The sequence below is a fragment of the Pectinophora gossypiella genome, chromosome 11 (assembly GCF_024362695.1).
Source record: "Pectinophora gossypiella chromosome 11, ilPecGoss1.1, whole genome shotgun sequence".
In the NCBI taxonomy this organism is placed as follows: domain Eukaryota; kingdom Metazoa; phylum Arthropoda; class Insecta; order Lepidoptera; family Gelechiidae; genus Pectinophora; species Pectinophora gossypiella.
This window is the reverse complement of record NC_065414.1, coordinates 4,604,236-4,629,932: the sequence shown is the minus strand read 5'-3', so window position 1 is coordinate 4,629,932 and position 25,697 is coordinate 4,604,236. Positions and strand designations below refer to the sequence as shown.

At 38.2% G+C, this 25,697-nt stretch overlaps 4 protein-coding genes and 1 long non-coding RNA gene across 5 annotated transcripts; 1 reads left to right on the top strand and 4 right to left on the bottom strand.

Moving 5' to 3' along the window:
- Positions 1-1,621: 1,621 nt before the first annotated feature.
- Positions 1,622-2,901, bottom strand: LOC126370803 (cuticle protein 8-like). Its single transcript, XM_050015827.1, has 3 exons — positions 2,890-2,901; positions 1,910-2,458; positions 1,622-1,720 (listed from the first exon to the last, which is right to left on the bottom strand). Exons 1-3 carry the CDS (start codon positions 2,899-2,901, stop codon positions 1,622-1,624), a joined length of 660 nt encoding a protein of 219 aa, XP_049871784.1.
- Positions 2,902-11,566: 8,665 nt separating this feature from the next.
- LOC126370749 (cuticle protein-like) lies at positions 11,567-12,372 on the top strand. The gene is made up of 2 exons (XM_050015786.1): positions 11,567-11,578; positions 11,800-12,372. Exons 1-2 carry the CDS (start codon positions 11,567-11,569, stop codon positions 12,370-12,372), a joined length of 585 nt encoding a protein of 194 aa, XP_049871743.1.
- Positions 12,373-15,872: 3,500 nt separating this feature from the next.
- Positions 15,873-20,134, bottom strand: LOC126370715 (WD repeat-containing protein 61-like). The gene is made up of 7 exons (XM_050015738.1): positions 19,996-20,134; positions 19,794-19,882; positions 19,348-19,496; positions 18,884-19,119; positions 18,469-18,656; positions 17,576-17,744; positions 15,873-16,386 (listed from the first exon to the last, which is right to left on the bottom strand). The coding sequence occupies exons 1-7, from the start codon at positions 20,011-20,013 to the stop codon at positions 16,252-16,254; spliced, it is 984 nt and encodes a 327-aa protein (XP_049871695.1). The 5' UTR covers positions 20,014-20,134; the 3' UTR covers positions 15,873-16,251.
- A 167-nt stretch (positions 20,135-20,301) lies between these two features.
- On the bottom strand, positions 20,302-23,240 carry LOC126370714 (WD repeat-containing protein 61-like). The gene is made up of 7 exons (XM_050015737.1): positions 22,976-23,240; positions 22,777-22,898; positions 22,244-22,413; positions 21,510-21,745; positions 21,135-21,322; positions 20,648-20,819; positions 20,302-20,433 (listed from the first exon to the last, which is right to left on the bottom strand). The coding sequence occupies exons 1-7, from the start codon at positions 22,991-22,993 to the stop codon at positions 20,344-20,346; spliced, it is 996 nt and encodes a 331-aa protein (XP_049871694.1). The 5' UTR covers positions 22,994-23,240; the 3' UTR covers positions 20,302-20,343.
- Positions 23,241-24,293: 1,053 nt separating this feature from the next.
- On the bottom strand, positions 24,294-25,556 carry LOC126370773 (uncharacterized). Its single transcript, XR_007566918.1, has 3 exons — positions 25,353-25,556; positions 24,681-24,720; positions 24,294-24,512 (listed from the first exon to the last, which is right to left on the bottom strand). It is a non-coding gene; the product is annotated as an uncharacterized LOC126370773 (long non-coding RNA).
- Positions 25,557-25,697: the final 141 nt, after the last annotated feature.

The window sequence follows — 25,697 nt, the reverse complement described above, 5'->3', positions numbered from 1 at the left end:
ACATGAGCCATGTCATGGGCCTTTGGCGGCTCAATAATAACCCTGACACCAGGGTTGATGAGGTTGGTAATTCACCTCACAACCCACACGATAGAAGAAGAAGAATGACCAATAGCTACTCCAGGCATTTTCGGTGCGTCGTGCGTTCTTTGTCTTGACGGGACTGGAAGGAGACTATTTGCCCCAGGTAGATGTACTTATGGAAATATTCTATTCTCCCGTCATGTAGTACCCTTTTTTGTATGCTTAATTCATGAGCTTAGTCTTTGACATATTCATCATCAGTCCAACCCTCAGGCTCGCTGAATTTAAATCCTACAGCATTGTTTTTAATTCCACAATATAGGTACAAAATATTATAGACATAGTTTCATATTTAGATAACTACATACTTACATCTAAGTGCCTCCCCTATTTACATTATCTTAAACCACAATAAAGCTAAAAGAGAACGAAAATCATTTAAAATTATAATCTTTAATTCTCTACGCAAAGACAAGCCATACAATATTTCTATAAACACTGTCAACCCTTCTATAATCGCACTGTAATTACTGTTCAAATCCAAATCTCTTAGGACGCAACATTCGGTATAATATCGGCGATAATGGACATACAAACGAGACACGAGGGCGACAACGGGGGGAGGGAATGACAAGGGGGTAATAGTTCATCATCCGATAATAGTCGGATTATCACGATACAACCCTTTGTGGGCGGATGAAAAACTCGCACAAAACATTTGGCAGCTCCCGAATAATAATCTTGATTATTTATTCCACATCACTCTGAATTCGTTATACGTCACTTTGCGGCCAAACTGTAGCGCTCGCGGGATTTCCGAATAAACGGTAAATATTGATAAATGTTGTTGGCTTATTTCGGACCGAATATTGTAAAGAACTTATGAATACTGTCTTGTTTTCCACATTTTGCAATATTTCCAATTTTACGGAAAAAGAATATGCTGCCTAACATTTTGTAGATACATCAAAGCAAACTCTGTCAGCTTTAATCTTTGATAACAAAATATTTTCCAACCCTTCACGTCAATTATTATGAGACGTGTGCAAAATACAATATTCCCGTCACACGTTATACTCGAAAAACCCTTCGCTTATCCTAACAAGCACTTTCACCAGTGCTGTCAATTCGTATTTGCCTGCAATCGCTAATGTGGGCGGCACGTCCCGATGTTTTCACGAAGAGAACACCCTGTCTCGACCAGTGTTCACGAGCTGCCCCTCCCCGTGCGACGCTTAGTTTCACCCTCAGCTGCGAGAGAGTTTGAAAAACTTTAGGGATTTACTTGTAGCGGTTGCGGCGTTAACTAAAGTAGCGGAATGAATAGGTGTCAAGAGCAATGCGTCAGGCCCGCTGGGGCGCGGACGTGCCGTAACCGGAGCCGCCTCATAATGCTACATAATTCAATTGATTCCCCGACACTACCCGCACGCTTCTTCCTAACTTCGTTTCGAGCGTTTTGATATCGGATCCGTCGTTTTGACGCCTCCTTGGGCAAGTCTTTCCCTGACCCTCGGGTAAATAAAAGCGTATTATAGGCGGGTGAAATAAAATACATTGTTCGGCAGAATAAATAATTTATTGTGGTCACTTAGATCTAGTGAGAGTATGAGACAGATGGCGACGCGTAGGTAACGTGTCCGACAGAGGCGGCTGGGGAGTACGCGACTTTGGCGACAGGTTGGGCGTACGCAACAGGCGCGGGTGCTGCCGCGTAAGCGTATTGAGCGGGCGCTGTGGCATATTGTAATTGTGCTGGTGCTTGAGCGTAGGCGACCTGAGCGGGCGCTTGTGCGTAGGTGACCTGAGCTGGTGCCTGAGCGTAGGTGACCTGAGCTGGTGCCTGAGCGTAGGTGACCTGGGCTGGTGCAGGAGCATAGGCTACCTTCGCAACTGGAGCTGGAGCGTAGGCAACTTGAGCAGGAGCGGCGTAAGCGACTTTAGCCACTGGGGCGGGCGCGTAAGCCACTGGAGCTTGAGCGTAGGCGACTTTGGCGACGGGAGCGGGTGCGTAGGCTACTGGCGCTTGGGCATACGCGACCTTAGCCACCGGGGCGGGTGCATACGCTACTTTCGCCACAGGTGCGGCTAAAGCAACGGGTGCGGGGGCGACCACTTTAGCCTGTCCTTCATATCGAACTACAGCGTTAAACCCATGCTCCTTGCTAGATGTGTACTCCACGATCCGTTGCACACCATCGGGCTGAACTAGGGAATAGTATCCATGAACGTCATCTCCGTTGCGGTTTTCCTTTGAAGACTTGACGTCGCCAGTTTGGGGGTCGTTGATGGAGTACTCGTACTCGTACTGTGCGGGGGCCTCGGGCTCCGCGTAAATGAGCTTCTGGACGGGCGCGGCCACCTGTTGCACGGCCACCGGACCCGGCACCACCACCGCAGCTGCTGCTGCTACCACGCAGAAGATGGCGGCGAACTGTAAAACAAAGAGTTAGGTTAGGTTAGGTTTTTTTTTCTATCCCAAGAACTATCACACTGAAAAAGACATGTGCATCTGAGGACCTTGTGTCAAGAGTGGCTGCAAGAGTCTTATGATTACTTGTGGGTCTGCCTACCCCATTATATCCAAACTAAAACAGTCAGAAAGATGGAAGTGTACATTTGGAAATACGTGTTTCCCCTCATGTCTTAATCGGGAATCGAACCCGGACGTCCAGATCGTGAGCCCAACGCTCTAACCACTAGTAACTGATTCCCGGACTACGGAGCTGTATTAAAAGACCATTCTTGAAGTAAACACTCTAACACTGTTGAACCATAAACACACTTGCATAATACAATGACCACACATATTCCAATCATTAATCACTTTTATATATTTTGTTAATAAGTACATTTTTTACTCACTTTGACAACCATGTTTGTATGTGTAGAATTAGTTAATGATGTGCAGGTAAACATGCGGCAGCTTTATATACCTGCTACCATTGCGCATGCGATGATCTGAGATGTACCTAGTCACAGTGTGCGTATGAGTCAAAACTGGACTAAGATTGGGCAACCGTCTGTCCCCATATGACTCAATTAAAATGTTACTCGCTCACGGTATTTAAGTACTTACAGTATAGGTACTGTAAGTACTTAAATAGTTTACAATATAGGTACTTATAAGTTACGTTGTAACTTACCTAATCTGTGCGGTGTGAGTGTGTGTGTTGCTAAGCATTGTTTTAAAAGGGTTTTTTTAGGGACCACCCCCTAAGTTTTTAGCCTCTTCTTTTATGCAGAACATCTAAAAGTTATGTTGTCTGTGCTAAAAGTTGCTAAGCATTGTTTTCGTCCGTAGGTGGGTCATTAAATGCGGATTTTTCTGTTCGATAGATGGGCCGTTGTGTTTTGATACGCCTATGCAGATTTACTTCCGACTCTTGTTTACTATACACCTACTTGGTCGAACAAAGTAAGGAGCGCTTATGCCTTAATACATAATTAATATTTTTCTACTTTTAAAAAGATTTTAGTATTTCATTCATTTAACGGCCTCCGTGGTGCAGTGGTTGAGCGTTGGGCTCACGATCTGGAGGTCCTGGGTTCGAATCCCGGTGGGGACATATCATAAAAATCACTTTGTGATCTCTAGTTTAGTGGAAAGGCTGATCACCTGATTGACAGTAAAACGGTCCGTGCTTCGGAAGGCACGTTAAGCCGTTGGTCCCGATTTAGGTAAGTGCGCAATCGTTACATAAGTCATGTCAGGGGCCTTTGGCGACTCAATACTAAACTTGTTGTTGAGGTTACTAATCCACCTCACAACCCACACGATAGAATAAGAAGAAGTATTTCATTAAGTATTATTATTTAAGTATTTCATTATAGGTTTAGTTAGTTTTAATTATGTAAAAGGGGTCAGTTAAACCCACCCGGTACAAAATTTAAGACAACAGGGCTGAGGGTGCCCAGTTCAGTTCAGAGGGGATCATATTTGAAAGAATTAATCGACGCTAGTGAGTCGATAGCGATAGGCGTCGAATGAGGGAAACCGCGTCGACCACGCATCATTGACTACCAACATCCTATGACATTGAACATAATGTTGTCAACTTTACTTACTTACACGTATTAAAATAAAATTGATTGCGACAAAATTACTCAAATCCTCATATAAATGCTAACAAGAGTATGCATATCATTATTTTTTATGATAATCACAAGTACTTAAGGCGCTATTATAAGTAAGCTACTATAAATTGATCGAATTTCATGCATTTGACCTTAAAACGTTACTACTGTTACATATTATAAAATTCAATTACATAAAACTGTTAGTTGATATTTAAGTTAATAAATCTAATTAGGTTTATTTACTCGTAATTATTAATTAGTTGTCTTCATACCGCATAGTGTAATGTCATCTGTGGAAGCAAGGCTGATTAAAAAAAATACATAAATAAAATACTTACATCCTAAGTGCGCTTATACGGCCTCCGTGGTCCAGTGGTTGAGCGTTAGGCTCACGATCCGGAGGTCCTCGGTTCGAATGCCAGTGGAGACATATCACAAAAACTTTGAGATCCCTAGTTTGGTTAGGACATTACAGACTGATCACCTGATTGTCCGAAAGTAAGACGATCCGTGCTTCGGATGGCACGTGAAGCCGTTGGTCCCGGTTACTACTTACTGATGAAAGTACGTAGTCGTTGCATGAGTCATGTCAATGGTGACTCAATAGGAACCACCAAATAATATAAGTAGTAATAGTGACACCAGGGTTGATGAGGTTGGTAATCCACCTTACAACCCACACGGTAGAAGAGGAAGTGCGCTTATAGATCATCGTCGTTGGTCTGTCTGTAAGCGTCCTAACGGTCATAATAATATATCGCCAGAAGATAAATTGAAGCTAAGTACTCTTGGTTTTAGTTATGAGGAACTTGGTGAGAGCCCTCAGCACTGCCCATTTGTCTGGCCGAGTATTTAATGCCATTTGCGGCAAATCTACAATTATTTTTGTATTTATGAATTTATATCAAACAATACAATAGTCCACAGATGGTTAGTTAAGAGTGTTAGTAACAATTCAACTTATAGCTATGTTAGTATTTATTAGTAGGTAAAACAAATTACGTTATTATCAATAAGTCGCGTTAAAATGAAAACAGGAACTGTATCTTTTGTACATACAGCGTCAATCTATTGCCCGAACATACGTCTATTTCATAACATTGGGCAGGATGTGATCCCTCAGCAGGCTCCAATTATATATAATTATATATAACATAATATAAGGTCACGACCATATCCCAATAGGGGTGGTCAGAGGTACATCCGTCGCAAGACGAACTAAGAACCTACACCTTCCAGAACATTCTATTAGACCAACGTGATAGGTGGTGAGTCGTCATATAAATCAGTAACTCATTGGTGAAACCGAAACGGCGCCGGCGCTCCCTATTTGAGAAGCAAGCCGGTGCGGTGAATCACAGAAGCATAGTAACTTGTCTAATAAAACCGAAAGATAAATATCATGACAATTTATATAAAAACAAACGATAAAAATTACTGTTGTTTAAGTTTATGGCGCTGCCTACTCCTATACGGATTAGGGGCGAGAGTATAATATTATAGAAAGCTTACCACAGTACTTCGTCACGCTTTAACATCGTGATTTAGCGAAGGTCTTTCTGGACTTGTGACAAAACCTACTACAACCCACTCGACCTTTTGCCTTTTACCTCATTTGTTGATTATTCTATAAAATTCTTATTACTTACATACGGTAACTGTCACGGAATACGGCTCTTTTTTGGATATCAATGGTTCACAAGCCGTAAGTTGGTGGTATGCTCCATAACCGTTTGATTGAGGGGAAGGCTGTGCTCAGCTGAGCAGTGGGACGTGTATAAACTAGTATCTATAGGTATGTTTTATGTACGGGTTCACACAATACTTGCCTTTACCTAGCTTTACATTGCAGCTCATCATCTTTTATATCCCTTCGAATTTGACTTACTATACTATTAATTTAACATATCAAGTATTTTACATTATTGACGTTATTTTCAAGCAATTAATTCCTAATGGGGTAGGCAGAGAGAGCCACGAGTCAGGAAAAGATTGCGTTTTGTAATATCTTTGGTTATTGTCATACGAAGTCAGTTATTGACTTTATTATAGGTGAAATAAGTTCATCATCATCATCACTAGCCCATTAATGTCCCCACTGCTGGGGCACGGGCCTTCCCTATGGATGGATAGGGAGATCGGGCCTTAAACCACCACGCGGGCCCAGTGCGGATTGGTGGTTATTAACGACTGCTAATTTAATGCAGCCGGGACCAAAAAAATAAATAAAAAATACTTAAATAAGTTACCAGCCTTTAATAGTAAGTAGTCGTATTACTGACTTACAATCCTTAAAAGAGCAAGTAACAGTCCATATAATTGCCAATTCTTGTCACAATTTCCCACGAACAGTCATTTATCTGTCAAAACAGAAGTACCTCGGCAATAACTGGTAGAACTAGCTCATTACAGTGTGTTACTGCGAGCTCCGAGGCATTGCTCCGATTTCAAATTGCTAAACACATCGTTTTACATAATCAAACTATGAATTATTATTATAGGTTGATATATGTGTAGTAAGATACAACAAGATGTTTGAAAAACCTGTAAATATACCTAGTTGCTTGTCGTGTTGCAAAAATAGTTGAATAAAATATGTCCAAATAAATTGGGCATTTTAATTACTTGCGAATGACTGATGCAACCGAATCATTGAGGAGCTCGGTGGCGCAGCGGTAAACGCGCTCGGTCTGCGATTGTTGAAGTTAAGCAACTTTCGCAAAGGCCGGTCATAGGATGGGTGACCACAAAAAAAAAAGTTTTCATCTCGAGCTCCTCCGTGCTTCGGAAGGCACGTTAAGCCGTTGGTCCCGGCTGCATTAGCAGTCGTTAATAACCAGCAATCCGCACTGGGCCCGCGTGGTGGATTAAGGCCCGATCTCCCTATCTATCCATAGGGGAGGCCCGTGCCCCAGCAGTGGGGACGTTAATGGGCTGGTGATGATGATGATGACTGATGCAATCGAATCATATTTTGTGTTAAGTGGATGAAAAGTGCCAGTACCAGTTTACTAACTTCGTTCGCGAATCTCATTCATTCTCTAGGCCTAATGAGGAAATTTCCATGCTATGATCCTCAAAAACAATATACTTAGATGACTCTGTACAGACTTTTCTTCGTTTAACCTTCTAATTTCATGGACAGACATATGCATCTTTTATCTTTGTTTTTGGGTATAAATGGTGACCCTTTTTAGTATACCCGAGCACATTACTTACTTATTTATTTAGAGAACAAACAAATATAGACTTAAAAGCTAGATACAATTATTTGCGTTGTAATGTTTAGAATATGAAGCCTACATCCTTAACATTCTCACTGAGACACTTACATCTACCACCTATTATTATTCTGATCAAAATAAAGAGAAGAAATATAGTTAGCAACATAATTGTATACATAGTGTGATATCAAGCAACAGTTATTTACTAATTACTTCTATCCTTACATTGTATTTTATCGCTTTCTATGTATCTACACATATTTACAAAATCTTACCCCTCAAACCCTAAGGGGATCTTTTTCTACTCTTGTTATGATGATCAATAATCGATCTCATCAGCCCCAATGGGGTGAGCAGAGACGAAAATAACTAGAAGAAAATATTGCGACCACTTGATGCAAGTGGTACCTACGCAGCTCGAAGATGGATATTATGAACCGTATGGTGACAGTCAGTATAGCTATTAAATAGGTAGTCAGTTTTCCATTTATATTTACGTATAAATACTTAACAGTTTACAGGTACTTATTTAAGTGAAAAATAATAAAATTGCTCTCTAACCTACAACTACATAACTACTCTAATTTAGAAACATTCTCCAAAGATACATTCACATATCAACCTTACCCTGACAGATACGAATACAAACTAAATCCATCAAGTGGCATACTTCAAACAATAGCAGACTGATTATTTCAAGTTCCACCTTGTATCTCATCCATCAATCGGCGCGTGCGCGTGTCTCCGATCAGTTCTCAACTAATGTTGCAAATTTATCGATACTTTTCCTATCGATAGTAGAAGAGAAAAATCTGTTACCTTTTCGATATTTAAAAATTGGCTGTACTATTGATTGAAAATAATTAATTTATTACTTGGAAAACCAACAGCTTACAAAAAACATTTAGATTTAAAAATACAAACAAAAAAGCCAATTACAGATTTTCACTAAAAAGAACATAAGTACTTAATAGGTAAAGCCAGCCGCTGGTGGCATAATAGAACACAAAATGACAAGAACATAAAATAATAATGACCGTAGACAAATACAGATTTTAAATAAAGTTGTTACTCACCTGATGTCTTAGAGCTGATGTCAAAACTGTCGATAGTTTTAAGTATCGTTGCTACTGTCGCTAATGGCGACGCTTTTGATGCAAGTGGTATTGTACATAGTCTATCGATGTCAATATCGATAATCCACTGTCGATATGCAACATTATGCTCAACGTATCACCCACACAACGCGGTCAAGGCCTCGGTCGTTGGTCACCGGACCACTTTTAATTTCTTCCAAAACTAACCAGTTCCATCTGACCCGCCTCACCTTAACAGCCTCCTAGATGTTACTATCAACATCGCAGAAAGCTTTGGGCCTTCTTAACCTGGTTACGATAGAACCTGTTGGTTCTAAGAAATGTTAAACACTCATTACCCGCATGAATAGCTACCGAATGTCGTCGAGTTTTCGTAAGCAGCTTTTTGGTCTTTATAAGGTGGGGAATGAGTTCAATATCAGATGTTAATTATAATTATGATCAAATTGCTTCGAATCTGGTTTTGTTGAGAGATGTACTGAAATGTCCGGCGTGTTGCGATACTCGATCCACTTGACTTGACGAAATTTTATATACGCTTTATGTGGGTGTCTACCTTACACTAGCGGTACCCTATGATGGCCGTTTGGACATAATAAAATACAGCAATTCGCTCCGTCAATTGGTATATTTAGTACGATACTTGATGAACACAATAAAGAACAGCTGCTTTGATGAGCGGGACAATCATCACAACAGCCATTGCAGTAGCGTGCCGCTAGTTTACTATGTTTTTGTTTAAATTAATGTTATTGTAGTGTTTTTTGTAACATACCTAGGTACTTATATGTATAATTTTATACATAATTTATTTTATTTTTAATTATAGTACTTGTAAATGTAAGCTAACATTTCTATATATTTTATATTTTAAAGATACATTTTTGAATTCTACGTGAATTCTACTATTTACATAAGTAAGCCTTTATATTGTTATTTGATTCCCCAAGACACAGGCACTCGTCTAGTTTGGGGACCCCTGTCCAATTTTTAATATTATTAGTTGTAAGAAGTAAGAGCACATAATTCTAGTTGTAAGTGATTTTATGTAAATATATTTTGTGCATTAAAGTTTATTCTACAGAAAGTGTCATGTTGTTGTAAGTTAATTGAACGACCTAGATTTTTTACATCAGCCGCTAACAGATTGTGGCTCTACTGAACTGCTACTTATTTACATTACGTTTAGATCATATTTTGTTCCTGGTACAGACATTGGCCCCGATTCCTGCAGACACCGCCTAATTTTTTTTTAAGTTATATCCGTCATTTTCATATCCGTCGAAAAGGAAAGGGACGGATGATTCACAGCTCTTAATTTTAGGAAGAATGAGTAAATGAATGAATAACCCGGGCGAATCAAAAGGTACGTCGCTGGTATGCAATCCGTTTGACGTGCTATCTACTTAACTGTGACGGGTTATTGATGGATGTAAAATTTTTAGACGGTTGGTTTAGATTTGTGCTTAAAATTGACGTGTGTTCCATAAATTTTATGCTTGTCGATTACCCGTCCCTTTCCTTTTCGGCGGATAAGAAAATGACAGATATAACTTAAAATAAAATTAGATGGTATTTACAGGAATTAGCACCATTATGTCATATGGGGTAATTAGTAAACATGTTAATATTAACGATTTACATATCTCTCATACCAAAACCAATAAAACCAATAAATTCACATGAACAATAAATTGGAGTAAACTATTACATCCATCCGTACAGTCATGAGCAATATAATGTACCCACTTTAGGACTCTGTCGCACTAACATATCTGACATTTAGTGAGACTTACAGTTCAATTTGTCAAAAAGTTAATGTGACATGGTACCAAAGTATACATATTAATGCTCGTGACCGTACAACGCAAAAATACAAACCAAACTATTTATGGACTAACCCTATCTAGATAACTAGCCTATTTTAAAAGTGCAAATCTCATCAGACGGCTCGTCGCGTCGCGTCACTTCCCACTACGTTCACCTATTAGGTACAATATAGATGGCGTAGTACAGTTTTAACGTGATGATTACTTATTTTCTCATTACGCGCGCACCTACATAATTTTATTCAAAAATACAATGTAAAATACAATTTAAACATAAAGGGTGTTAGTGACATCGTAACGAATACTCAGAGGGATGATTCAGACCATGATTCTGAGTTAATATCAAGTGGAATTTTCCGTCGCAAAATTCATGTTATTTTTTTAGTTTTTTAAAATTATTTTCAATTCTATACTTTTGCGATGGAAAATTCCACTTGATATTAACTCAAAATAATCAGCTGAATCATCCCTCTCAGACTCTCAGTATTCGTTACGATGTCACTTACACCCCATACAAGTACATACAGTAGCCATACAAGTAGATATGGGTGTTAGTGACACTGTAACGAATACTGAAGGGGATGATTCAGACCATGATTCTGAGTCGATATCAAGTGGAATTTCCTGTCAGAGAAGTCATGAAAATTAATAATATAAAAATAATGATTGCTTGATATTTGGATCACATTATATATAGAATTACGTTACGTTACGTTGCTTCTCTTCATTTTGTTCAAAATAAATAGGTGGAAGATGTAATTGTGCCTATGTGTCATAAAAAGAGTCATCATCTATACCCAAAAACAAAGATAAAAGATGCATATATGTCTATTATCCATGAAATTAGAAGGTTAAACGAAGAAACTTTGTACAGCGCCATCTGTATTGTTTCTGAGGATCGTAGCCTGGAAAATCCCTCATTATGAAGTACCTAGATACCGGATCCCTAATTCCACAATTAATCTTGTACGACATACCCGGTTCATTTTGTTCTAGAAAGTTCAAGAAACAACGTAAGTAATTAATTATAATTATAATAATTTGAAACATTATCTCCAAGCCCTTACGCTTATCTTAATGTTCTACGATTTATTATCAGCCAGTTACATAATCTCCACATATCACTGATCGGCTTCAAGTACAGCGAAGTAAGTAGCCGGGACCTTCACCTCTCAATCATTGTGTGCCTTAATTAGCACCCCGGGGCGGTTGTCACCAGCTCAGTGTGGCCCCGTAGGCGACACTACCTGTATAAAAACAGACGCGGGTCATACAGCGGCATAGTCAACCACCGACAATCAAATTAGCAACAATGGCCGCTAAGGTAATACCAAAAAATTATATTTATTCCTAAATAAATTACATACTTGACATATACAGCCTATATACGCCCCACTGCTGGGCACAGGCTTCCCTTCAATCAACTGGAGGACATACGAAGCACGGGTACTCCAGTGCCGAGTGCGCGAATGTCCAATTTAATATAAAACTTATATCATCTTAGTATTTGAAGATAGAAATGTAACAAATCCCTATGTGTTCCAGTTCTTCGTCATCCTGTCCCTGGCCGTGGCGGCGTCGGCTGTGCCGCTCGTGCCGGTAGCCAAGCTGGCGTACGCGGAGCCCTCAGCGCCTGCGCACTACGAGTTCCAGTACTCCGTGCACGACGACCACACTGGCGATGTCAAGCAGCAGCAGGAGGCGCGCGCCGGCGACGCCGTCCACGGGTCCTACTCGCTCGTGCAGCCTGATGGCGTGCTCCGCGTGGTCGACTACACAGCTGATAAGGAGCACGGATTCAACGCCATCGTTCGTTACGAGGGACACCCCGCCCCCGCCCCCACCAAAGTTCTCGCTCCCGTCGCTTACGCCGCTCCTGTCGCCAAGGTCGCCTACGCCGCTCCCGTGGCCAAGGTCGCCTACGCCGCTCCCGTCGCCAAGGTCGCCTACGCCGCTCCCGTCGCCAAGGTCGCCTACGCTGCTCCCGTCGCCAAACTGGCCTACGCCGCCCCTGTTGCCAAGTTGGCCTACGCCGCCGCTCCCGTCGCCAAGGTGGCCTACGCCGCTCCCCTCGGCCACGTCACCTTCTCCTCCCCCGCCGTCTCCTACCACCACTAATTTGTTGACTAGTTAACCACGTTATTTATTATCGACTAGCAAATAAATTATTTATTGAAGACTATTTCTTTGTATCATTTGCATGCAAAAACAGCCTGTGTATTATGTATGTTTCATTATTGATCACAGGGTTCTCCTCAGTCGCCATACCCTTGTATGGAATAGAGCATATACTCTACCGCACTGCTCCACTGAGTGTTGACGGATTTTAAGGGGACAAAGTCCCTGCTTTTGTTAATGGTCTTGTGACTCCACAAAGCGATCGCCGAAGTGGCCGATATAGGCAGGGCCAGATCATCATCATCTTACTAAAACTATCTCAATGAAACGAATATTGAGTACGGCGGGACGGGAGGCAAGAGGGAAACCACTGCCCTATTTTTCCCTAAAAAGTAGTATGGAAAATGTTACACCGACAAGAGCGTGACTCTTACTTAAGTTAGTGATGATGAAACGAATATTGAAAGCATAGACCTATCGTATCTATTAATCTCATCTGGTATACCTTACCACCTACGTAATAACAAAACAGCATTGATTTTCCGTGATATTATTTAGGACCACCTACAGTAGGCACCTACACGCCCCGCTTGAAACCCAAAAACTAAACCGCCTCGGAAGATGAAAGGCATAGCAAAATACCATACATGCGACATATCGATATAAAGATATCCATATCCGAATAGTGGGGGTGGAGGGAGGACCGCAGCTGAATTATTCATACCGCCGCATAGTGATTTCATCTCATTGAATGGCCGCCGTCGTGATTGCGACATCGATATCTCCTGACGGCACGCCGCACGCCGCTAAACTACTACGTATACCTACATGAAATAGGACAGCGAATACCAGCTCTATGACGACAAAATTCTATTCACATAAATGCGCTTATGCCGTAACAAAGTCATGTAAAAATACGCACAAGTAATCAAATGTGTATGCCAATTCTGTAATGACTAAAATCGACTCACACTCAATTTTATGATTTTAAGTAGCTACCACATTGACTTCAAATGCATAGGCATAAGTATCTTATTATAATAAATGGGTCTACGCTTCAAATAAGTGTTATAAAGACTAATGACTACGCAAGCAAGTCGTAGCACTGCTACGCAGAGACGCTATAGCAGATTTAGGTACATCACGCCATGACGTCACTCGTCATAATATGCATGCATATAGATTGAGATCGGTGTGCGCAGGCAAATTCGACGTACCTAGAGTAAGAAATTACTATGGCGATAGAACTTTAAAAAAGAGACTACCCTACACACTGAATAGTTTGCCTGAGAACATCCGTCTCGAACCAAATAAAAGTAAATTTAAAAAAAGTACTTAATCAATACCCTTTACACTCGTGTCATGGTACTTATTATTTGGTTAATTTATGTGATACACTTAGGATATACGTACAAATTACTATTAGATAGATTAGAGACTTTCCTGCAGACAAACTGCTTAAACAGTTTTGCAGGGCATTGATAAATTGTATATTTAGTATTAAGATTTAATAAATAAATAAAATAATAATAATAAAAACTCGTCAAAAAATGCATCTTAAAATGCTCATATAAGTATACATAAATACATAGTGTAGTATGTTTACATACTTAACTAAGCTTCGTTGTACATACGCTTACTAAACACGCTTGTCAACTAAACACGAACTCACGACCTCCTAACTTGAATATGTGTCGCGATTGCGATCTAAATGTAATAGTAAGTAAAGCGATCTCGATATGAACAGGTGTCCAAGGATACATAGTCGATCGATAGTTATACTTAGAAATGATTGCGTATGTAAATGCGAAATTGATATGAAAGCGTAATAACAATAATTATACAAAACAGGTGCTTATATCTGTTAATTAAGTATTTATGCGATTAGGTAATTGCAATCCTAAATCCGGGAGTAGATTGTACGTGCGGATATAAAATCAAAGAAACATTCTAATAAAACATTAGCATCGCCCACCCCACAATGTAGTAACTCACAATACCAAACTTTGGCGGTTGAATTATCAGCCTGTATTGCCAAGGTAACACCGTCGGTTTGAGCCGGGGGCAGGTAAAAATGAAGAGATTGCTTTTTATCAGTGCGGCAAATTGGATGTAAAGTAGATTTCCCGGCGGGCCCGGCGTAATTCGCCGCAAATTAAGCCGAGCCGAGGCTTCGCTACTCGATGTAAATATTTTTTTCATAAATTCCTTTTTGTATTTGCGCGGCTTCAAAGGCCGAAGCCGTAGGACATGTTTGAGGGAGATTACGCGGTGAGAGTAAGCAAGAGTATTTCGTTATTTAGATGGCTTTAGATATGTTACATTTAAGATGCTTAATAACATAAGTAATTAGTATTAGTAGTTATAAACGCTATTACTATCAGGCAATTGATAGGTATCTTATATTTTTATCACAAATTGAGTAATTTTCTCTTTTCTACTTGCTCTACAATTATTTACTTTAAATTCGATTTAATCTTAAGTACGTTGCACATGCTTATAAATCCCCCATTTTCAGACCCCATCTACCTAAGAAAGTAGAGTTTATACGCGTGCTCTATCTTAGCCCTACCAAGTCAGTTAAGACTGAGCTTAGACAGGAATCTATTCAATAATATTCCTACATAATTTCTAATCAAAAGATCAATGCGATTCCTCAGTTTCCCACCTGTAGCACAACAAATCCGCGGCGAGTGCGACGTCGTAATAGCGGGCAGCCTCAATCCTCTTACCGAAAATTAATCAAGAGATGCTAGACTGCGGCTTACGTGGGGGACACGACGGACGACTTACACTTACGACACGATTACGATACGATTCTAAGTTTCCATGACGACGCGGGACTTAACGATCTCGACACGATTGCGATACGATTCTAAGTTTCCATGACGACGCGGGACTTAACGATCTCGACACGATTGTGATACGAATCTAAGTTTCTATGACGATTCGAGACTTAACGATTTCGACACGATTCTAAGTTTCCGTGACGACGCGGGACTTAACGGTTAACATATGAGTGTTGTACGATTCAAGTTAGTATTTTGTACTGCCTTAGTAAGTGTTTATGACATATAGTGAGCAATCAAAGCAAAAACACACACACACACAGGTTTTCAGGGACTGTAACTTAGAACCTGACAGAGGGCAGCACTAACTGGCGGAGGACAGGAGTCCTCGTACGGCTTTAAAATAGACTACTCTGGGCGCCATCCCACTCGCGTCAGATTACTGCGGGGCGGAAGGCAAGTGGGAAACCACTGCTCTATTTTTCCCTAAAAAAAGTAGCATGGATGCTACACCGACATGAGTGTGGCTCTTAAATTAGTGATGAAAAATAAAAAATAAAGGATTATGTGCGTGAAATCAGTAAAATAAATTATTCGACTTCTCTCTGTGCTATACAATATGACAAAAAAGAAAGTAATGCACGATTATTCAACTGCTACAACTAGTAACTATAGGTACATACAAAAGACATCAACGAAAACAACTCTCCCTCAAAAATTAAGAAATGTATTATTTTTTTACATTATATGTACATTTTCAACAAGACAAGGAGATCCAGATTTTAGAGATACACTTTTCAAAGGGTGAAGGGAACCAAAATATAAACACAAGAATAGGGTAGTTTCTTAAGTCAAAGATAAATTATGAAATTCTGATTACTAAATAAAGACCTAAAACTGACAAAAAAACGTTTTCTTTATTCTATTTAACTTATTTATGAATGTTAATAAAGAAAAATGTAATAATAAGTGCGTCATTTTGACACGTTTTTCTATGACGTCACAGGTTGCTTTTTCTTAATTTCATAGTCATTTCGTGTTTTGACGTTTAGTAAAAAGTAACTGATTTGACTACTTGGAAACTACCCTATTACTTTATTAGCGTTCCGGATTTAGGAGGATTCTTAGGTGTAGTGACTACTGGACACTCGTAAATATTGATACTCTTATCTTTGGACACTGATAGAAGTTTGGTGCCTTCCGCATTGAACTGCACACCGCATACCTGCGAATGATAACCTTTGATTAGAACTTGATGCTGCCGCCAATTGTTTTATTCTTCTTCTTCTCTCGAGTGGGTTCAATGACCGACCTCATCAACCCTGGTTTCAGGGTTACTCTTGAGCTTTATGCCCCTTACATGGGTCATGTAACGACTATATACTTAAGTAAACAGTAGTCGGGATCGACTGCTTAACGTGCACTCCGAAGCAAGGGTTATCTTACTTTCGGAAAATCGTGTGATCAGCCTGCAATGTCCTAACCAAACTAGGAATCACAAAGTGATTTTTAGGGTTCCGTAGCCAAATGGCAAAAACGGAAGCCTTATGGATTCGTTACATCTGTCTGTCCGTCCGTATTGTGATGGGGACGTACCATCGGGATTTGAACCCGGGACCTGCAGACCGTGAGCCCATCTCAACCACTGGGCCAAGGAGGACCTTATTGTGATTTATAATAATTTATATTACTATAACACGTCTTCCGACGACTATTGACTGTCAGTCATCCTGATTTACGAGCGCACACAGGCTGGTATACGAACATTGTAGACACACATGCATAAAATCGAGGTAGACAAAAACCCGAGTCATAAATAAGAGAACTTATAACCACTTCTAAGAAAGAAGAATCTCATGAGGTAAATCATGGTCGCTTACAAGCACATAATGGTGCACAGAGCGCAGAGTGTCTCTTCTACTACGTAGTATATCTGTGGTAATATCGCACGATGAACTAAGTATCCGTGTGTCACAGAGTTATATTTTTATTGTTTTTTTAACCGACTTAACGGCCTCCGTGGTTCAGTGATTGAGCGTTGCGTTGTACAAATCACAAAAAATAACTTTGTGATCCCTAGTTCGGTTAGGACATTAAGAAAAAAATGCATATGTCTGTTATCTATGAAATTAGAAGGTTAAACGAAGGGAAATCTTTCATTCACGTTCATGAATTAGAAATAATATTTTGTAGAGTACAATGTAAATTTTGAAGTCTGCGCAAAATAGAAAAGTTCGATTGAACTGCATGTTCCATCCGTTGTCATAAGTAAGTAATACAGTTTGAGGTAATGAAGGTTGCTGGTTGCGTCGGCCTGCATCATATTGAACTAAATATTATTTCTTACCTTTTACTTGATAGATTTTGAGTCCGTTTTTTTGGTTACTTTTTCTTTTTAATTGAATATATGTTACCGAGTCAGTATGTTCTGTGAACGTGTGCAGTACATGCAGCCCGTCCGTTACGGCGACCCGCACGCTGCCGTCGGCCGCGGCCGAAGCCACACGAGCGCCGTCGGGGGACGCGCACACTGCCAGCGCGGCACACTTGTGTTGCAGAGTGTACTGATGACCTGCACTCGCACTAACAAAAGAAAATAGCACGTAGTATACAAACGTAGTGTAGTGGCAGTAGTGGTGTAGTTGTAGTGTAGTAGTAGTAAGTAGTGTAGTGTATGTAAACATCGTAGACGCATTTAAGTCTACTAATGACCATTAAGCTCTTATTTCAAAATGGTACAGTTCATAATCACCTGACCTGTATTACTAAGAAGCTTTTCAAGCTGGTTGTAACTCTCTATACTTTTCAATATATAAAAAAATACGTTAAATACGATTGTTGTTGTATATGATGATGGTATCCTCCCAGACATATCCGTCGACGGCGATACCCTTAGTTAGTGTTAGCCTGGACTTAAAACTTAGAAAAAAAAATACATTTCTTTATGAAAAAAAATATATATTAGGTATATAATCTAATGGCAGCAGGCATATATAAAAATAATTGTTGGTTGTATTTGAACTAGATACATATAGAATTATGTTGCTACCTATATTGCTTCTTTTTATTTTGATCAGAATAATAATGGACGGAAGATATGTTGTGCCTGGGTGTAATAAGTAATAAGGGTCATCTTATGTAGATACATATGTCTGTTATCCATGAAATTACAAGGTTAAACGAAGGCAAATCTGTACAGTGCCATCTGTATTTTTTTTTGGGGAACGTCGCCACGATCGTCGCTCATTGACAACAATGACAGTGCTTATGTTTCTACAGTAAACCCACCTAAATTTAAAATACTTACACATCGAAGATCTTGACATTTCCATCATCAGAAGCAGATATAACACTTTTACACTTTGGCGAGAAGGTTATACTTCTAATCATTTTAGTATGAGCTTCTATGGTGTGTAGGATCTTCCCCTGTGCTACGTCAAATATGCAGACAATGCCGTCTACAGAGCCACTTGCTATATATTTCCCATCTGCACTCTAAAAGTTAAAATATAAAGCTGAAATTGTACTAAAGGAAAGCCAAATATGATATACACTGTTTTTCAATAGGTGGTTATGTGATGTGGTATATTGAAAAAAATAAGTAAAAAACAGAATAAAAATTGCCGCGAATAAATAACAAAAAAAAAATTATAACATTTTTGCTCTTCAAAGGCATAAAAAATATAATATCTGATTATATTTTACAAATAGATATTACTTACCCAGGCAACACACGTTGCGAATTTTCCCCTAGTATCCAAAACCCTGTCTAACTTCCCAAACTCAACGCTAAACACGTCCAACTTCCCAGTGTGACTACTGGCAACTATCTGAGTACCATCCGGAGACAAGGTTACTTTCCACACGTAGGTCATATCGGCTTCTATCTTGTGAACCAATTGTCCCGCTAGCATGTCCCAGATTATCATGCTACAGTCTAATGAGGTGGTTGCTAATGCTAAGGAAAATAAAATAATTATTTTATTAATAAATAAAAAGTGTCATTGTCAATGTGGTTGTTTTATGCTACTTTACATACTCACTAATAAAGAATAAAGAAAATGTTGTCTATAGTAACAACCTTATTGTTATTTTAACAAAAATAGGTACATATATTGGTACATAAAATATTACTACTATCTGTCTCTACTGTATATTTATATTTTTTTCAATCAAGTATACATACTATAGCCGTCAGGGCTCACGGCAATAGATACCACAGCCATAGAATGACCCTGCAATGAGTGCAGCAGCTCCAACTTGTTGTTCTCTAACTTCCATACCTTCACCAGACTGTCCAGCCCACCGGTAACTATGAAATCTGTCAGTTGGGCTCTGAAAGTAATATTAAATTTAAAAAATGTATTTATTTTTAATTAAGAATGTAGGTGGATAATCTACTAACACTTAAAATCTGGATCTCTTTTGAGTTTTCTGAATATAAAATCAGGTTTTCAATAGAACTAGATATTTTAAAATAGATATTAAACAGAAAAAAGAAATCCCTTCCACTTCCCTTCCACATAAATTTTTGTTTTCCTAAAAACCAGGAGCAGATTGTAAATCGTATCCAAAAGGAAGCCCGAGCTGTAGTTTTTGTTAGTAAAAACTTTGAACATATTTTAAACTTACTTTGAATCACCTGTGGTGTTGGTTTTTGTCCAAGCACAGCAATATATAGGATCATCGTGAGCGTTTTCTTTCTTGAGTAGTATAGAATGCTACAACAACAATGTTACATGTACCTTTCATCACGTAATTTATATTAAATTTGAACAAAAACCATTATGGTAAAAGGTTTTCTCTTTTGGACATTTCTATTGAAAATACTTACTACTGCCGCGGCTGGCATTATTCTCCAGTAACGTGAATGCTTAAACTTTATTTAAAATCTCTTATTAACAAATATCTATTTCGTTTATTTACAATATTGAAATAAATCATTTAGTCCGAGTCCGACGACCCACGATTTTTTGACACAGCTGTTTTTGACAATTACATTTTCGTTCTAAAACAATAAGCATTCGATGCGTTCAAAATAATAATTATAATATAGGGTCTGTTCATTTAACTTTTCATAAAAAAATACTAGATTTGGAAATAGGGAAAGGAATTCATGTATAGAAAGTTAAAAAAAAAATTACTTAAAAATATTTTATTTCATAATTTATAAAAACACACGCTATAATGGACATTCGTAAATATTTATACTCTTATCCTCTGATACAGATACAATTTTATTACTTTCAGCATTGAATTTTACTCCCCAAACCTGAAACAAAACGATAACATCGCAATTTTATTCAGTGAATAATATACAGTGTCAACTTTTATGAAGACGAGTAACATCGACAGCACACAATGAGCGCCTGTGCTCCTTAGGGACTCTAACTCCATAGGAGATTTGACTCCTTCCCAAAAGAATTGTTATTTGATACTCTAAATTATCATTCAAGTCAGTATTCTCTTATGGTCTTGTCATTTACCTGATCATTATGTTCCTTAAAGACATTCTGGCACTGCATGGTGTCGAGGTCCCACACGCGAACGGTGCGGTCGGCGCTGCTGGACACGAAGCGTTTGCCATCCGGAGAGAACGCCACCGATAGTACCCATGACGCGTGGCCCGACAGAGTGCCTGCTAGGTTTGCATGTACACTGGAAGAAAGTGAATGAACATGATGTAATTTTAAAATTCCAGACTTACAAAGACTAGGTGTAGAAAAAAAAACCTTTTTCTTTCAAAGTCCTTTAGGTAGAGCAACTGGACAGAATATACTAATATAATGTTCTACTAACAAGTGATGCCACTACATTGGTCTAACAGAAAGTTTGGGGAGGTGGGGGGTACTTAGGTCATCACTTTTATTTCACCAACCTACTTAGTCAATTAGTTACAGATAATAAGCCCTTCTCTACTGCATGCATCACTTGGAGTCATTTGAATGTAAAGTATAATAATTGATCTCTTACACATCATAAAGCTTCATGTGTCCATCATCAGAGGCAGTGAGCAGTAGCTGTGAGTCTGGTGAGAAGCAAAGGCTGCGGATCGGCATTGCATGGCCCTCCAGTGTGTGCACCAACTTGCCCTGAGCCACGTCGAATATGTTGATAATACCGTCAAGAGCACCACTTGCTATGTACTTGCCATCTGGACTCTGAAAATGGAAACAAAATTTTACTGGAAGAACTTCTTTACTAGTTAACTTGTATATTATGTGAAATGTATAATATTATTACGTTAATCAGGTTTTGTGTCATAATATAATATAGGTATAGTAAATAACTTTGAATATTATTGTTGTGTCTAAAATAATTTCATTCATGATTACAAAAACTCCTTACATAAGCTACACTTAATGTGAATTTTCCTCTTGTGTCTAAAGTCTGTTCCTGTTTGCCGCTTTCAACAGAGAAGATCAGAATCTTGCCAGCATTGCTTCCTGAGATCACATGCTTGCCGTCGGGCGAGAAATCTAGTGTCCACACATCTGTTGGTCCGGTTTCCATCATCTTTAGTTTCTCACCACTGGCTATATCCCATAGTATGAGTGAGGAGTCTTGAGAACTACTTGCTAATGCTGAAATAATTAAATATTCATGAATAATATTTTACCCTGGCAACAAAGTATAAGTACAGTAACTATTTTGTCTGACATTACATTGGGAAACTCTAGGATGAGGCTAAAAAATAACCACAATGTAATTTATGCTTGTATGATACTTGTATAATGTATGAAACATATGTATGTATGTATGTGTGTTTTGTGTGTGTGTGTGTGTTGTTGATGTTTGGTTGATGAGGTTGGTACTTCACCTCACAGCCCACAAAAGAATGTATGAAGTTCACACAACCATAAACCCCATGTTTCTTCTTCTTCTATTGTATGGATTGTGAGGTAAATTACCAGCCCCATCAACCCTGGTGTCAGTGTTATTACTGAGCCTCCATAGGCCCCTGACATGACTCATGTAATGGCTATGTACTTACATCAGTAAGTAAGAACCCCATGTTTTATGACTGCATATTCAGACTTAATTAAACAAATTGATATCTTATAGATTTTTCTTAATCTTACTTTTCCCATCAGGACTAACAGCAACAGATATGACTCCAAGAGAGTGGCCCTCCAGCTGGTGTTTCACCTCTAACTTCCCATTGTCCAAATGCCATACCTTCACCAGGTCATCTAGTCCTCCCGTTATAATGTAGTTCTCACTCTCTGAAGTCTCGTCATGTTGAGATTCTCTTAAACACAAGTATTCTTACATTTCAGGACATGTATTACAAACAGTAAAATACATCAGAAATAACAATAAGGCAGTAAGATTTATGCTGATTATGCAGCATTACATGTTTCGGAAAATGGACCGACTCAATGTGGTAGTCAACAGACACGATTTGTTCAAAAGGAACATTCCCTTCAAATTGATAGAAAGTCAATGTTTTGTTAACCTGAAGTAAATATTTCTTTAACAGTTTCCTACAATTTGAACCAGTTTACGCATGGTTAGTTTCAAATTTAAAGATATTACAATTAATTAATATAATTACAATCATATTACAGTAAACAAAGGTTGTAAAATGATGTAAGGTTATGATTATACATACTGTGAGTTCTCATTATTTTCTGTGTTCTCATCCTCTTTCGGCTTTTCTTTAATTATCTTACTCCAGCCACAACACCAAATAGAATCTTCGTGTGCATTTTCCTTTTTTAATTGTGTATAATACTAGAAAAGAAACATTGAAATAATACATCGCTGTATAGCCGGTAAACAATTCGGCAAAAGACAGGATTTCGACTTACCAGTGTAGTAATAGACATTGCAACACACGAATTACACTACTTACTACCTTGGTATTAAAATTATGTTCAGACCAAGCCTTTCAATTTACGGAAATTCTTAAATATAATAAATCGTCAAATATAATAATCTGACACCGTCTGACACACATTTAAAGTGCTATTGTTTGTAAATGAATTGGCGCAATTAAACATCACAGAATGAACACGCGTATTCTACGTTTGTCTCTTTTTAAATTATCTCTATTCCCGTCTATTCCCCAAATCTGTTTTCCGAAAAACGCAAAAGTTGACAGCCAGCAAAAATGCAGCAAAAGCAAAGCAAAAGGCACTCAGAACAATAACTAAAGCATAGAAGGAAGGCTAAAATAGCAACAGAACTCTATAATTCTGCTCTACTTTATCTTACGGAACCGGCGTAATGTTAGACAAAGACGCATATACAAAAATTGTTTCGTAATTTCGTAGGTTGTCACAAGTTTTTCATTGCCTAGTGTTGGGTTTCACTTTAGTAATATGTCGATAAAATTAAATTTACTTACAATTAATGTCGATAAATTTTTTTTACAAGATTTCTTTTTGTAGGATGCAATTATCTTCTTCTTGATGAAAGGAGACTCTGTCTCTGATAGGTAAGTATCTAACCATTTTTGGATTATATTGTCTGGTTTATATTAGTTTGGAGCTGCAGCTCACATTCAGGAAGGAAAGAAAATAGCCAACTGTTATCGTTTCATCGGTAAGTATTTTGTAATATTCGAATTTATTTATGATGTCATCCGCCGTGCACTGGTGTCGATCGACGTGCCGTGCAAATTGGAACCGCCGCCGCCGGGTCTAAGCCGCACAGACGGTAAGAGGCCCGATGGGGTCACGCCATAGACATAGAAAAGAGTATGGACTGGAAATACCTACAGAAAAAACGTGCCACTCTGTAAACATAAAATGGCGGTCTTTACTAGGGCTACAAGCTGTTTCAATACTAGGATTACCATACTCGTACCTACTAGATATAGCATTATACTTAAAAAAATACGGCATACAAGTATTCATAAGAGAACAGAAAGGGAAAGTAAAAGGTAGGTAGGTGGTGTACTGTATCTTTCGTGTAAAACTTGTAAGTATTGTATGTTGTGTGCAATAAAGTATATTTGTATTTGTAAAGGAAGGTTTAGTCAAGATTTATATAAGTCGCTTACACAAATCTATAACAATCATTACATTCTTTATTGGGCGCAGTTCGTATCAACCTGGAGTGTTGGAGTAGGAGTAAATAAGAACAGGAGGTAAAATGAAATATAAATTAGATCGTAAATCTGTTCATTTTCATTAGCAAGTATTTATTTCACACGTTATTAATTATGTACATTATATTTACAATAAATACAAATTTATTAATTTCTAAACAGTGTCAATTTGCTTAGAAACTGTCTTTGTGACACCCTGACACATTGTTTTTTTTTTCATTAAGTCGTTTGATCTTGAGGCGGGACTTGTTCAGCTTTTCTTTTAAATTTTTCATCTCGTCTTCTTGAACTGACTGAAATAAAGTTTAATAATAATGTTAAAATAGTATATGTACAAAATAATCTATAAAAATAAAAGTAAAATATATCTGATTTAAGTGCATTGTGCAGCTGGTTGAATTATACACTCTATATATGTATATCATGTTAAAAATATAAAAAAAGAAAATTATTTGATATACCTTTTCATGTAAATCCAGTCGACACTTTTGGATTTAATATCTGAAATCAAAGATAATAATAATTTACTTATATAAAACGTGTACAACTCATAATTGTTTAGACATAAAACAACTACAGACTTAGTATATACTAAGTTTATTAAGTACATAATAATATGTAGTTGAATGATAGATAGTATAAACATGTTGTGATAACATGATACAAATATCTTATCTATCTATCCAGCAGTGAGATGATGCAGGCTAGGCTGAAATTTAAATTTAAACACCATTTCATCTGTCTGATCTATAATGTTCAATGTAGGAATAGCATCGTCTCGAAGACGCCTCCACTTTGAATTAGGAACACACATAAATGAATCCGCAGTAAAATGTTTCGAGCAAATACGGCTGTACTTATTTGGAATCCAATTTCGTCTATTAATGCGAATTATCCATTCTTTCTCTTTGTTATCGTCTACAGGAAATCTAAAAATTAAAAGTATCGATAATTTTAGTACATCACTATGGACAATCAACATAACCTCAAATCAATTCCGTATTCATCGATGAAACGTATAATATAATGGATATCTCAAATATTTTATGCTACAAATCTATTCAGCAAAACATATTACTTTCCTAAAATTGTTCAGCAGTTCACATTTCACTAGAAAATTACAAAAAACTTACCGATGAAACGACAGAAGTTGTTGGCTATTTTCTTTTCTTCCTGAATGTGAGCTGCAGCCCCATACCACACAAGACATAATGTCACACAGTCGAGACACTCAATTATTTGATATAAATAAAAGTTTCTTTCCATTTATTTGGAAAAATATTGTTAAATTATCACTTAAAACAATCTGAACACAAGACACTCGTAAACACAGTTGACGCGACCGTGTCAAATAGTTCGGTAAATATAAGTAAAATCTTCTTATGTATGTTACTATGTATTTGGCCGAGTTAAAATGAGTCCAATAGGTCCAAATGACATTTCATGTTGTGACAACCTCGGAAAAAATGAAGCAAAGA